General features: G+C 41.6%; 2 protein-coding genes across 4 annotated transcripts in view; both read left to right on the top strand.

Moving 5' to 3' along the window:
- TMEM87A (transmembrane protein 87A) overlaps window positions 1–6,787 on the top strand; it is a 33,820-nt gene extending 27,033 nt beyond the window's left edge. For both annotated transcript variants that reach the window (XM_055131270.1, XM_055131271.1), the window contains exons 15-20: window positions 677–780; window positions 2,771–2,844; window positions 3,237–3,298; window positions 3,817–3,872; window positions 4,995–5,025; window positions 5,542–6,787. In XM_055131270.1, the coding sequence (XP_054987245.1) occupies window positions 677–780; window positions 2,771–2,844; window positions 3,237–3,298; window positions 3,817–3,872; window positions 4,995–5,025; window positions 5,542–5,583 (369 nt within the window). In that variant the 3' untranslated portion in view covers window positions 5,584–6,787. The remainder of the gene's footprint in view (window positions 1–676; window positions 781–2,770; window positions 2,845–3,236; window positions 3,299–3,816; window positions 3,873–4,994; window positions 5,026–5,541) is intronic.
- Window positions 6,788–9,828: 3,041 nt separating this feature from the next.
- The window catches only part of VPS39 (VPS39 subunit of HOPS complex), a 40,638-nt gene continuing 35,608 nt past the window's right edge, over window positions 9,829–14,858 (top strand). For both annotated transcript variants that reach the window (XM_004609592.2, XM_055133314.1), the window contains exon 1: window positions 9,829–10,056. In XM_004609592.2, the coding sequence (XP_004609649.1) occupies window positions 9,984–10,056 (73 nt within the window). In that variant the 5' untranslated portion in view covers window positions 9,829–9,983. The remainder of the gene's footprint in view (window positions 10,057–14,858) is intronic.

The following is a 14,858-nucleotide window of genomic DNA, read 5'->3' as shown; positions in this document are numbered from 1 at the left end:
CCTCTCGGAGAGCCTGGCAAGGTACCGAGAGTATCTCGCTCGAACGGCAGGTACCCAAACTGGTCAGCTACCTGGCAAGCTACCCGTGTCGTATTCAATATGCTATAAACAGTAACAAGTCTCACCATGGAGACGTTACTGGTGCCCGCTCAAACAAATCGATGAGCAATAGAATGACAGTGATACAGTGAAAAATTACTTTAAAAAAATAACAACCTGGGGCTGGAGCAATAGTACAACGGGTAGGGCATTTGCCTTGCATGCGGCCGACGCAAGTTTGATCCCCAGCATCCCATATGGTCCCCTGAACACTGCCAGGAGTAATTCCTGAGTGCAAAGGCAGGAGTAACTCCTTTGCATCACCGGGTGTGACCCAAAAAGCAAAAAAATAAACAACAACCTAATGTTATTTTCTCTTACCCCTGTATAAAATTTCTTCCGTAAGGATTTTCATAGCTATAATGAAATATTAAAATGTGCTTTATTCAGTTGTCAGTAAACAATAAAACCCTACAAGGGAAGAAACTATATATTGTTGCTCTGTAGGCCAGCCCTTAGCACAGAGTTTCCCATACAGCTGACGCTGAATATAACTTGAATGTCTAAAAGGTGATTCGTGTTCCCTGCCAAAGGTTAAGCTAGTGTATGTAAATGTACTTTTTTTCCCTTTTGGTAGGATTGGAGGGAGCTGTGGGTGGATGATGCCATCTGGAGGTTGTTATTCTCCATGATCCTCTTTGTCATCATGATCCTTTGGCGACCATCTGCAAACAACCAGAGGTAAACACGACTTATTCCTAACATTTGAATGATTGTACTTAGCTAGTTTGAAGGTTGATTGTCAGGGTCACATCATAAAGTAGAAGAGACTTCATTATGTCTGGAATCAAGATAATTTGGCTTGCATGTAGGAGCCTCTAGTTCAATCCCTAACCTCGTGGTCCCCAAGCACTGCTGGGGCCCCATGTGGCTCTAAAACAAAAAAGTGGAACAAAAAGATAAAGTAATAGAAAATCATTTTTTATGTACATAGGAGTGCTGTTAACTTTTAGTTCTCATATTCACTAGCCCTCCTACGTTATCTTCTAAAATTTTATAGATTTTTTTCATTAAATTGATTTTCTAAATGGTGACAGTGTAATTGCTTCCTTTCCAAATAATCTTTCTGTTTCTCACATTGCCCAGACCTTCTCTGTGGTTCTGGATAAAGATAGCAAAGTGGGCCATATTATCTCAGAGTTTAAAATACTTTTCAAGGGGCTGGAGAAATAGCTTAGTGGATAGGGTGTTTGCACACAGCTTACACCTATGGGTTTTTATTCACTAGCATCCCATATGATCTGCTGAACCCACCAAGAGTGATCCCTAAGCACAGAGCCAGGAGTAAAGCCCTGAGCATAGCCAGGTGTGGCTCAAAAAAAAAAAAGTTAAAGTAGCATCACTAATTTTGATACTGACTGAATTTTTTTTTTTCTTTTTGGGTCACACCCGGCATGCTCAGGGGTTACTCCTGGCTCTGCATCTCAGGAATTACTCTTGGCGGTGCTTGGGGGACCATATGGGATGCTGGGGATCAAACCCGGGTCGGCAGCGTGCAAGGCAAACATCCTACCCGCTGTGCTATTGCTCCAGCCCCAGACTGAAATTTTTTTACTGAAACAAATTTTCACTGAGATTTTATAGGTTGTAAGATATACCCTGCTATTCCTAGCTTATACGAATTATTTATCATGAGGAGGATAGAAAATGGAAAAAGTAAATTGAGTTCAAAGCTAAAAATGTTCTAGGAATTATCTGCCAGTTGCTGAAGATATTTGAATTTAAGGTACACCAGAACAAACTTTTATCCTCTTTAGTGCCTAACTTGCAGATCTGAAGCACACAGGATCCAGACTTTCTTTTTTTTTTTTTTTTTCTTTTTGGGTCACACCTGGTGATGCACAGGGGTTATTCCTGGCTCTGCATTCAGGAATTACTCCTGGCGGTGCTCAGGGGACCATATGGGATGCTGGGAATCGAACCCGGGTCGGCAGCATGCAAAGCAAACACCCTCCCCGCTGTGCTATCAATCACTCCAGCCCCCCAGACTTTATTTCTTAATTACTGATTTGAAGACTGATATTTTAAGTTACATGAGAATTTACTTACCTCTTACATGCTTATAAATTGACATTATTGAATATTAGCTATGTGTCAGATATTGTTCTTAGCACTTTATTTGAAGTGACTTTTTACAAAACATGTGAGTACTGTTTCACTGTCACCCTCATTTACAGAGAGAATAGGTAACTTAAGATCACAGGTTATATGTGAATGAGTCTACATTCATAAGTGTGATACTTTCTGTGGCTCCCTAATTAAGTTGGCAATTGAGAACTTTCTGAAGGAGAATTATTATTCTCTAAACTGATTTTATGAAGTCTATAACTTTGTTTTCAGTAATTATCCCTGAGCCCCAGTGAGAGCTCAGTGGCAGTGCACCTGCTTCATGAGCATGAGACAAGTTTGACCCTTGGCACTGCCAAGTGTGGGATACAACCGAATTTTGCAATCTTAGCTGCACCAGAACCAAGTGTGTGAGAGTATGCAGCCAAGTGAAGTATGCAACCTCCAGTCATTGCAACAACAGCCAAGGAGGTTGGGGATGAAAAAGCTATCTCTTGTTTAAAAACAAAAATTATAAAAATAACCACCCCTATAAAATCCAGGCAGTGGAGCAAATTTTATATTTTTCTAATTTTATTCCTTTCGTATACCTTTGTCTGCTCAGGTTTGCCTTTTCACCATTGTCTGAGGAAGAGGAAGAAGATGAACAAAAGGAACCAATGCTGAAAGAAAGCTTTGGTAGTGATAAAATTCACCTTTTGTTTGTGCTTTAAATAACCCTTTCTTGTTTTTATAATTAAAGTAAAGCATGTTAACATTTGGGAGTATCAAAATCACTAAACTACTTTAAGTAGTTACATGGTTTATGGTTGTAGAGCTTAGTATGTGGTAAAGTTTGGGGAAAGCGTATTTGTTAAGGGTTTGGATCTTAAGATGAAACCGAGGTAAATACGTAAATAATTGCGCACCAAATGTGCAGTTTTTTAGCTAGAAATGAGCTATGAGTTTGATTTTGAACTTCTTGACATAAACATAATGATGGGAAGTATATGCTGCTTTGAGTAACCTTTTGCAGGCAGTGCTAGTCTATTGATGTAGTTAACCAATCCACTCTTTTTTTCCTCCTACAGAGGGAATGAAAATGAGAAGTACCAAACAGGAACCAAATGGAAACAGTAAAATAAACAAAGCAGTAAATATGACTTCTTTCCTTTCCTTTTTGTACTGTACTTCAGTTGTTGGTAGAGCTCAGCAACTATACACCTCAACGATTAATTTCTTATGCTAAAATTTCTTTTGCTTGCTGTATAAATCTTTTAATATATATTACGTTTACCTTATTATTGGGGTGGCGCTTCAGATAGTACTTATGGACCACCAAGCTATACTTGACAGTGCAAGGTGGTACAGGAACCCATAATTGAAGTCACACCCCCAATAATAGTCAAGTCAAAATTTCTTTCCACTCAAAGAATTTTAGAATTTTTCTATCTTAGGAAGTAAATTTGGAACAAAGCTTACATAATGGCAAAAATCTGTGTAAATAATTAAATTATTTTTATTTTGCTATCAGTGGTATCTTTTTTATGTGAATACTTTTTCAGTGACAAAAGGTTAAAATGCAACAAGATTTTAAGATCCCCATAGATGCTTTCTTGTGATGATTTATTTATGAATTTTAGTGATGACTTTTAACTTGCATATTCCCAGCAGGAAGATGATTTGAAGTGGGTAGAAGAGAATGTGCCTTCTTCTGTGACAGATGTGTAAGTTTCTAAATCATAACCACAAAAATCCAATTTGAAGCATATCTATTATTGAATTACTTGGAGACTACTGTAGGAGAATGCTTGTAATTAACTTTAGAATTAAGAGATGAAGGCCAGAAAGATTGTCGGGAGGTAAAGACACTTGCCTAGCACATGCCTGATCTAGGATTGATTCCCTGCACTGTGGTCCTCCAAGCCCCAGCCAAGAGTAATACCTGAGCACAAAGCCAGGATTGCCCCCAAAACAAAAACCAAGAGATCAAATTACTTTGCCTATTAAAAGACATTTATTTATTTATTTTTTGTTACTGAAGGCATGTTTTTATTTTTTTATTAAAGACATTTAAAGGCTATTAAAAATAAAGATTAGAAATAATAAGGATTATTCATTCATATGACATTTCTGCTTAAAAAGATTTAGCGAGTCTTCATGTGAGCAGTGTGCTACATAATAGTTGAATTAGCAGTATAACAAAATAGTAATTCTGCCAGTTTCCTTCGGACAGTTTTATTTAGACTGTTCAGATGAATTAACAGAGTAGTACATCTTTACAAACCAGAACCTTACAAATAAATACCTGGTTGTTCAGGTGTTTCTTATTTTATGAATCTAGGGTTATGAAAAATGGTGTCTTTGAGAGACATACGTAGTATTACATTAATGGTTGAAAGCATAGGATTTGGGGTGGTATCCTTGGATTCAAATTCCAGCCCCATAATATGTATGTTCTGAGACTCCGAGACATCTCAGTCACTGAGCCACATTCCCTATTCTCAAAAGAGCAGTAACAAGTCTCACAATGGAGACGTTACTGGTGCCTGCTCCAGCAAATCGATGAACAACGGTACGACAGTGCTATTGTGCTACAATGGATTTCTTTAGTTTCTTCCCATGGCTAATCTTTTATTTAAACTTTAATCCTATGTAATGGAGAACATGTTTTTTCTATACAGCTCCAGTAACAGATTCTTATTTTTCATATTTGTGCTCTTTCTAGTTCCCATAACACTTAATGAGAGGCAAATCTTCGCTATTAAAAATCTTTAAATTGATTCTACTGAATCAGCTGTCTATGACTCTGTCTTACATTGTTCATTTTGGTGTTTTTCTCTTTGCAGAGCTCTTCCAGCCCTTCTGGATTCAGATGAGGTTAGTAATCAAATCATGTGCATATAGTGTGAGTCTTATGACTTTATTGGGAGTCACAAGTTCGGTGTTGTAGGGGATTTTTTTTTATTCAGTAATAATCTGAAAAAGTTGGTTTAAAGATGGATGGGACTAGAAATACTGATATGAAAACTGAAATGTTCAAGGAATTTCTTACTGTATACGTCCTTGGGTTTTTTGCGGTGTGGGAAGGGTGCTTTCAAGCAGTGTTCAGGAGGGTTAAGGACTACTCCTATGCTGCAATTCTTGGGCCTATTGTGCAGGTTGGTTCCTTTTGATTTCTGGTTTGATACCCAGAAGTGTAGAGATTTGATTCAGTTAATTGCAGACTTTTGTATGTTTTACTCTCTTTGTGGGTTGTTAGAAACCATTGTGCTAAATATTTAATAAGTATAAAAACCTGTGGAAAATATATATACATTACTTACATGGAAACTATTCAGAATATAGACCATTTAAAATGGATATTTAAAGTAAATCTTTTCCCCTCCTCCCCAGGAACGAATGATCACACATTTTGAAAGATCCAAAATGGAGTAAAGAAAGGAAATATCTACAGTTGAGATGCTGGTATGGAGGAAGAGATCAGCGTCTGTGTCAGTTGTGTGCACTGCTTTGTGGGGTGAAAGGAGGCAATGACATCTTGATCCGTTCCTCGTCTTTGTGCATTGAAGCTGGCAAAGGTATCGGAACAAGGAGATACATCTTAATGGAAACAAGTCCATAGGATGAGGAAAATCTACAAGTTTCTTCTTTACAACTTGATGCCCTTTTCTCCCACACCCTGACATGGATGTTTATTCAACTTACGTGTGTTGTTCCTCAACTTCTTATAATGTTTCGATTGTTGAATCTGTCAAACTAAAAAGTTTAACATCTTTTAAAGAACTATGACATCAACACCATAATATGTAATCTCCAGGAGCAGCTGTCTGTAAATTTTATTTATTTAGGGAGTTACATATGTGATGGGAAAATTGTTAATTATCTTTCCATTTCCTGGGAAGCCAAGATTACATATTGCAGAGGTATTTTTAAGGGGGGGAAAAAGAGTCCTGCATTAAGGAGCCATGGTTCTATCAATGATTAAAAAAAGGAAAAACTGTTACAGTGTGATTCAGATCATTTTTTTAAAAAAAGTAAAATCAAGTGCAATTTTGTTTACAAATGGTGTATATTAAAGATTTTTCTATTTCAGATGTACTTTAGAGAGAAATATTAGTTTAACTCTTTTGACATCTGTTACTGTGACATATCCCATTGCTGGCAATGTGGTGCCCATTCCAGAACTTTTGACTACTGTTTTGTAAGCCTCCAGGGGCAGCATTGTGGAGTCCTGTAGGTAATCCTTTACCTTCATGCCATTCACTGGGTGTTAGTACTAGATGCAGAGAAGCACTTCATCTTCTAAGTGCTTGTGACTGAGCGAGCACCCTGCGAAAGAGACTATGATGCTTCAGAATCAGGAGCTAATACAAAAGAAACAGGTCCTTCTGGCTTAATTGAAACAATTTTTCCTTCATGAAGTGGTATGGAGACCCAGTATTGCTGCTCATTTTTTAGGATTGACCTTGTATCTGGTGTTGGTTTAGAAACTGTTAATGAGAGAGATCACAGGTTATGGGATTCATTTGAAGCACTATTTCTGTTAATGGTTTTATCCAATTTTGCCTTCCCAAGATTTTTGTTCTACATAGAAAGTTCATGCCACTTTTTAATATAAAAAAAAATTTTAACAAACTTATGGTTCTCAATTGTTTCTCATTTATTTCCCTCTTCCTCTCCCTTTTGTTATTGCTGTGATATCTGGGGGGTCTAATACTTGGTTATGGTGCACCCACACTTTATTACACTGCTCACTGAGGGCCACACATACCGTCAGTGGATGAGCCATTAGGATCACCCTCGTGTGATGTGAGGTCATCCTGGGCTTTGAACCAGACTCTCACTCAGCCAGTTATATTTCTTCTTTTTTAGACTTATTTTAACAATCGCTCTTTCAAACTCTTATGGGACTTGTTCTTTCTTAGTTTTATTTACCACCTTATTTTTTGTGAAAACCAAGGATCACAGCCTTTCCTCACTCTAACTTGCGGGGAAAGTGTTAACATTTATGTAACATTTCACTATTGCTCTTTGCTGTGGTGATTTAAAAAAATTGCCCAAGCAGTAGTACTTCCAAAGAACACTTTAAGAACTATAATCTTAGGTTAATCTATTAGCAAATGACTGGTGTTACTATCCTTTGTGTCTATTCGTTCATGATAAAACTTAACCAAGTGATAATAGTTATAATGCAGCGGGACATTAGCCAAATATATTTTGAGACTAGTTAGAAGTTGACTTGGGACTAGGAAAATAAAACAGCATTGTTTCAAGGTAAAAATTCTGTAGCCTGGGATCTAATCATTTTTTTTCTTGTGATTTCTTATGTTACAGTGATTTTGCTATATAATCTTAGATTCAGAAGGAATTCGTAGTATCACATCGCCTGTTTTTCGTTAGAGTTTACATTGTTTATTTTGGTCTTGGTCTGCCTAGAACTAAATGGACTTCTTTGAGCACAGCAACTAGCAATTTCAAAATTTTAAGGTGTTCAGCTTCTATGATGACAGATTTGTTTAGCAAATTTGTCACTTTCTTAAGACCGGGGTGGGGGGGCAAAAATACCTGTTAGATGGTCAGAAATAGTATTTAGGGTAAAGCTTAGTGATAGAACACATTCATTACATTATACATAATAAGGCCCTTTGATCACTCCCTGGCACCAATCCTCCTCCCACAAAATAAAGTCAGAGAAAGCATTTAGTAAAGATGTAACAGAGTTCCTAATTGACCAATTACAGGTTCATTTTTTTTTTTTTTACAGTTGTTTTCTGGGGTGGAGAGGGGGAATTGTATATATCATTCTTGCAGAGCTTCTAAGTAAGCTTGATGTATGTAGGCTTACTTGGGGATTAAGACTGCTGAACAGGGACCCCATGCCACACTGTCTCACTCAGGGCATCCCAGAGGGGGTGAGTGAGGCTGCTCCTCGCCTCAAGGGACCCAGGCAAAAACCTCCAGAACTCAACTGCCACCATGCTCACAGCCGCTCTCCACATGTTCAGGCCAGACCTCACCCATGAGCGAAGCTATTCCTGGACATCTCATACCTCACACCACTCATATTCCAAGAGTAGCGCACTACAGGGGTTGGACTGATAGTACAGTGGGGAGGGTGTTTCCCTTGCACATGGCCGACCTGGGTTCAATCCCCAGCATCCCATATGCTCCACCAAGCAGTGCCAGTAGTAATTCCTGAGTGCAGAGCCAGGAGTAACTCCTGAGCATCGCTGGGCGTGACCCAGCAAGCAAAAAAAAAAAAAAAAGACTGCTGAAACTCCTCCCCCCCCCAACAGATTCACACTCTGGTGGCACCGGTGGCTCCTTGGATTTGAGGACTGAGGCTGCTTTATTCATTTTAGAGTGTGCTTCCCAGTGTGCAGTGGCCACTTCCAGCAATACTGGACTGGGTCAGGGCTCACCAGGCCATCCAGTGTTATGTGATTGGACCAGCAGGTTTGGGGCGGATGACATCCAGTGGTGCTCTGGGATCCATGTGGTGTAGGGGCTCAAATTCTGGGACTCTTGTATGCATGGGGTCCACCACTGAGCTGTCTCCTGGCCCTTGAGACATTTCCCTTCTTAAAATGATTTTTGAAACCCTGGCAGTGCTCAGTGATCACTCATGATGCCTGGGAGATTAGTAAGGCAAATGTCTTAAATCTGTACTATCTGGGATCCCTGAGAACAATATCTAAATAAGTTCCTCAGAGGGCTGGAGAGATAATACAGCATGTAGAGTGCTTGCCTTGCGTTTGGCCAACAGTTTGATTTCCCTGCAGCACCACATATCGTTCTCCAAGCATCACCTGTAGTGATCCCTGAGCACAGAGCCATGAGGAAACTCAACACAGCTGGGTGTACTCCACCCCCCATTAAGTTCAGTGATTTTGATGTTGCCTCAGGCGACCTTTAAAATAGGCATCTGGGGACACAGTATGACAGGTAGGATGCTTGCCTTGCACGCAGGCGACCTGGGTTCAATCCCTGGCATCCTATATGCACCCCGAGCACCGCCAGCAGTAATTCCTGAGCGCAGAGATCGGAGTAAACTGAGCATAGCCGGGTATGGCTTCAAGACCACTGTAGCACTGTAGCACTGTCGTCCAGTTGTTCATCAATTTGCTCGGGCAGGCACCAGTAACATCTCTATTGTGAGACTTGTTACTGTTTTTGGCATATAGAATGTGCCACAGTAGCTTGCCAGGCTCTCTGAGAGGGACGGAGGAATCGAACCGGTTTGGCAACGTGCAAGGCAAATGCCCTATCTGCTGCGCTATCGCTCCAAATAGTAATAATACATGTATATAAAACAAAAGAGTGAGGTACTTGAACTAGTTGTTCATTTGTTGAGTACTTGGCGTGCCAGGCATTGTTAAGCGCCCACAAAGCTAGGTAGGTATGTAACACTGCCACTTTGCAAATAAGGAAACGAAGGCTTTCAGAGATAAAGTTTCTAAAACGTCATTGCACGTCTTTATCCCATTCTACACTCCCTCGCCACGCCTAAGATTAAGATCCTTCTCTCGCATCGTTAAGAGAGACAAGGCCGCCCGACTGCGCTATGTACACACAGGAGCCGGGACGCGCATCTTGCCACTCCGGGAGGACGCATTTGGAGCCAGGGAGGAAGGGGCGGGGCTTCGGCCGTGGAAAGGGCGGGCCTAGCGCAGCCGGAAGTCCGGTGTTGATGATGGCTCCCTAGCCCTGGGCCCTGTAGTTGGGGGATCCCCTGCCGGCTCCCGGTGCACCTTCCCCGGCCGTGGCTCTGGCGCCAGGACCGTCTGGCATTATCCGGGCGCGGAGACGGCGGCCGCGACTCTCTGCTCGCCGCCATGCACGACGCCTTTGAGCCTGTCCCGATCCTAGAAAAGCTGCCCCTGCAGATCGACTGTCTGGCCGCCTGGGGTGAGCAGGGTCTGGGCGGGAGCGGCCTGGACTTCTCAGGACTTTAAGGAAGTGGACGCGCGTCTGGCGCTGGGGATTCCTCCCGGATGCTGTCCGCGAGGGGCGAGGGAGGCCAGCCGCTCCGGCGGCCTCCAGGGACTTCATAGGAGCATTTTAAGGGGCGGGACACCTGCGCTTACTCAGTGCAGACAGAGTTGAAGGTTGAACTCACCTTACTGATTGTGCTCCGCTGGGGCTTTTAGTTAGGTGGAACAAAGCAGTGGGAAGTTCTCAGCCTGACAGGTCTTCAGCTTGTCCAGATGATTGGTTGTGTTGTTTTCTAGTTGGAAGTCAGCAGTATTTGGGGGGGGGGGGGTGGAGGGAGCTTTGAGCCAATCAACAACATCTTGCCCCCTCCCCTTGCCTCCTCCTCTTTGTCTTTACCTTAGTGATTACTCATCATTCATTGTCATTCCTAGGTATGACAAGGTAACAACTCATTGTTGTTACTCTAAACTGTAGTCTCATCAATTGGTTGATTGACGATAACCAAAGTTCCCAAGTTACCTAAGGTGAAGTAGCCGAGCATCCTGCTAGGCTGTCGTGGCAATTGAGCATGAGCTTCATAGGATTGGTCCCTGCAGAAAGCAAGTGCATGTGTGTCCCAGGTGTTCCGGAATACCAGTCAATGGTTTCAGTGCTTAACAACATTATGCTTTTATTTATGAGACCGATTAAAAGTAATTTCAGTCTTTCCTGTTAATGTTCAGGTCTTCCAGAAATTTGCAGCCATAGAAAGGTAGCTCAGAACTGGTAGCCAGATCCCATACTGAGCTGGTTATCCATCATTGACCTGGGAGAACATGGTGGTGGTGGTGGTGGCATTTTAAGCCTTTTCTATCAGCCGTGAGCACCTGACCACCCTTATGTTAGGCTTACCAAGTTCTTCTCAACCACTTCAATTGGGGGCTTTCACTGCAGGGCTTCATGTTACCTTCCATGCACCTTTCCTGTCTTTAGCTGCCAGGGTCCTCTTTACAATCACACCCTCCACAACAAGCCCTAGACCTATGGGCTAAAGAGAGTCCTGTTTTGTAGGCCAGAGTGGATAAGGTGTGTTTGTCTTGCATATGGCCAACCTAGGTTCGATCCCATATGGTCCACTGAGCACCGCCAGTAGTAATCCCTAGCCAGAGCCAAGAGTAAGCCCTGAGTATGCCTCCTCCGCCCTCCTATCCACCCACCTACCTCCAAAGAGAGAAGGAATCCTGTTTTTGCCAGCTATGTAGGGAGTATTTGCATTTTCTGGGGTTGGGGAGGTCGTGCAAAGGGCTGGACTGTAAGCTTTGTATGTGGGACCCTTTGGTTCAAATTCTTGTCACCACATAATCCCCCAAGCACCACTGGGGTTATCCCCTGAGCGCTGCCAGGTCTGGTCCAAGAAAAAAAGAAAATTTCCGCTTTATGTTGTTGAGTGCTCTCTGTGAATATTAAAATTAAGGGAGAAAAAGAAATAGGACCTGACCCTGCACAGTGGGATGTTCTACTATTTCTTCATCAAGTATATGTTAAGTGCCTATAGCACCATCTCTGCTAGTAATAGACAGTGGGGGCTAAGAAACAGAGATTGGATCCCTGGAACACAGGGGAGGACAAAGAAGTATGAATAAATCATGATATGAGTTAAATGATGCTAGAGACATCTGCTGCCTGTTAAGGGAACATGCAGAGGGGGATCCCTAACTTAGCCTAGGCTCTAGGCTTGAAAAGGATGGTTGCATTTAATGAGCATGTCAGCAGTTTTTGAATTTAATTTTATAGGTTTTTGTTTGGGGACCACAAACTCAACTGGCAGTGCTCAGGGCTTACTCCTGCTGGGAGTAGGAATCGAACCCAATTGGTTACATGCAAGGCAAGCACCTTACTCACTGTACGACCACTCCAGCCCAAGATATTGTTTTTGTTTTTACTTCTTGGTCTATACCTCTGGCTCTGTGCTCAGAGGTCACACCTGGCTGTGTGCTTAGGCACCAAACCTGATTGTACTCGAGGGACCGTGTTCAGTGTTGGGATTCAAACCGGGGCCATGCCACCACCACATGGTAGGCAAGTGCTCTAACCTTTGTAGTGTCTCTCTGGCCCTTATCAGCAATCTTGACTCTATCTCCTTGTGGATGCTTAAGTACATATCTCGGCCTCTCAGCAACTCTGATTTTCACAATAAAGATTCCCTGCACTGGGTAATGAAGTGGATAGCACAGCAGGTAGGGTGTTTGCCTTGCACGCGGCTGACCCGGGCTCGATTCCCAGCATCCCATATGGTCCCCTGAGCACTGCCAGGGGTAATTTCTGAGTTCAGAGCCAGGAATAACCCCTGTGCATTGCCAGGTGTGACCCAAAAAGAAAAAAAAATAGATTCCCTGCACCTCTGATTTTCGGGAAAAACGGGTTTGAAAGGATAGGTAACTTTACAGCCTGCTTTTATTTCCCACCACGTAGAATGAGTGCCCATTGCCGCCAAGGATGCGGTGGTTGGTACTGAACAGCAGCAGCCCATTTATTATCTTCTGACTTCAAATCTGTTTTCAGTCTTTAGTAACAATAAACATTGCCACTTTATCTATGCCAAATTTGCTTGATATACCACTCCCTTTCCAGAAAAAAAAAAATACTTTGTCTCTCTGAAAATCTACCCTGTTTAAATGAAAAGAGTTCCCCTCCCCCCCACACACACACCCTACCCCACCCCAGACTGCTGTTGTCCACCTTGGGAAAGATGGTCTCCACTGTGCCCTAAGGTGGAAAGTTTTATCCAGAAACCTTCAAGGAGAGCTACATCATGCAGAGCTAGACAGTATTCGAGCTAGAATACATCTTAGTAACGCTATCATTCATCATCTGGGAAACAGAATAGTTATTTGATAAGAAATGTATCATAAGTATTTCAATAAAATTTTTTTAAAAAATCTGTAATGCTATGCTTTGGACTCTTTGCTTCCTGTTTGGTTTGAGAGGCTTTTAAGTCCTAGTGTGACATTGCTGAAGAGTTGAGAGCATGTGAAGCTGTCATAGGGGTCCTGGAGAGATACTGTGACAAAGGCTCCTTTCACGTTGAGGGTAAATCAAAAAGCCTAGACCATTGTCTCCCAAAATGCAGACCCTGAACCAACCAGCATCAGCATCATTGGAAACTTGCTGGCAGTACAAGCTTGCTGCCTATTTTCAGAGCTTCTGAATCAGAAACCGAGGGTAGGGCCAGGAATTCTGTGTTAGTAACCCTCCAACAATTCTGACACACACTAGAGTTTAAGAAGGTCTGAATTAGCCTGTCGTTTATAAGATCACTGTTGAGGTTTACATCACCATGCAGCTCACCCAATTACAGTGGACAATTCAGTGGGGATTGATACATACACTGAGTTGTGCTACTGCACCATGGTTTTAGAGCACTATCCCATGTGCTTCACGTTTGTTTCCTCACAGGCTCATCAGCCCCACACAGCCATTAACCGTTTGTCTTAGTAGGTTTCTATACATCTTATATAAATTCAATACAGATCTGCTTCTGGACAATTTATATAAATGCCATCATACAGATTTGACTTTTGTCTGACTTTTTTTTTTCATTGAGCAAATGTTTTCAGGTTCATTGTTCATTCCCTTTCATAGCTGTCTAATCCATTGTACGGGCATTTCACATTTTCTAATCCACTCATTAGTTGATGAACATTTGGATTGTTTCCACCTTTTCGCAATACAAGTGATGCTTCTGTGAATATTTACATTAAGTTTTGTGTGGATACATTTTTTCATTTCTCGCAGACTGCATTAAGTAGAATGTTGGGTCTTACGGTAGCTCTGCCTTTGATCTTTTTGTTGTTGTTATTTTTGTTTTGGGGGGCCATGCCCAGCAATGCTCAGGGATAACTCCTGTTTCTGCACCCAGGAATTACTCTTGGTAGTGCTTGAGGGATCATATGGGATGCCAGGGATCTAACCTGGGTCAGTCGCATGCAAGGCAAGTGCCCTACCCATTATATTATCTCCACAGCTCTGTTTATGGTATTTGAGGAACTGATAGACTATTGTACAAAGCGACAGTACCATTTTATATTTCTGTTAATAATTTATCAAGGTTCCAGTTTCTTCACCTCTTTGCAACATTTCTATAATCTGTGAAGCAATCTTTCGAGAAAATGAGTATGTAAGCTTAATTTGGTATGGTATCTTTTCCCCTTAAAACTATTATACTTTTAAAGGATAACTTTTGATTGGTATTTTTGAGATTAGCAAGCTTGATTTTCATGATTGTGCTCTCTGTCTTGTGATTATGTAATCTTCCTTATTTTTTAAATATCCGCTTAATTTTGAAGCAAGTAAACCAGGAATTTTTAATTCTCTGACATGACAGAGCTAGTAATTGTTCAAGCAGTGTTTTTGATTGGCTGATTCTCAAACATTTCTTGACTCTAAACATTCCTTAGCTGTGCAGAACACTTGCTAGCAGAAGCAGCTTTTTTTTTTCTTGTAGTTTTTATTACAAGCACCAGCCGAAGAAATAGGGTGATAGTAGAAATGACATCTGTACCTATATGTTCATTGCAGCACTGTTCACAATAGCCAAAATCTGGAAACAATCCAAGTGCCCTAGAACAGATGACTGATTAAAGAAACTTTGGTACATCTACACAATGGAATACTATGCAACTGTTAGGAGAGATGAAGTAATGAAATTTGCTTATAAATGGATAGACATGGAGAGCATCATGCTAAGTGAAATGAGTCAGAAAGAGGGACAGACCTAGAAGGACTGCAGTCACTTT

The sequence above is a fragment of the Sorex araneus genome, chromosome 3 (assembly GCF_027595985.1).
Source record: "Sorex araneus isolate mSorAra2 chromosome 3, mSorAra2.pri, whole genome shotgun sequence".
NCBI classification, from domain to species: Eukaryota; Metazoa; Chordata; class Mammalia; order Eulipotyphla; family Soricidae; genus Sorex; species Sorex araneus.
The sequence above is the reverse complement of the archived record's forward strand: the minus strand, read 5'-3'. Positions and strand labels throughout refer to the sequence as shown.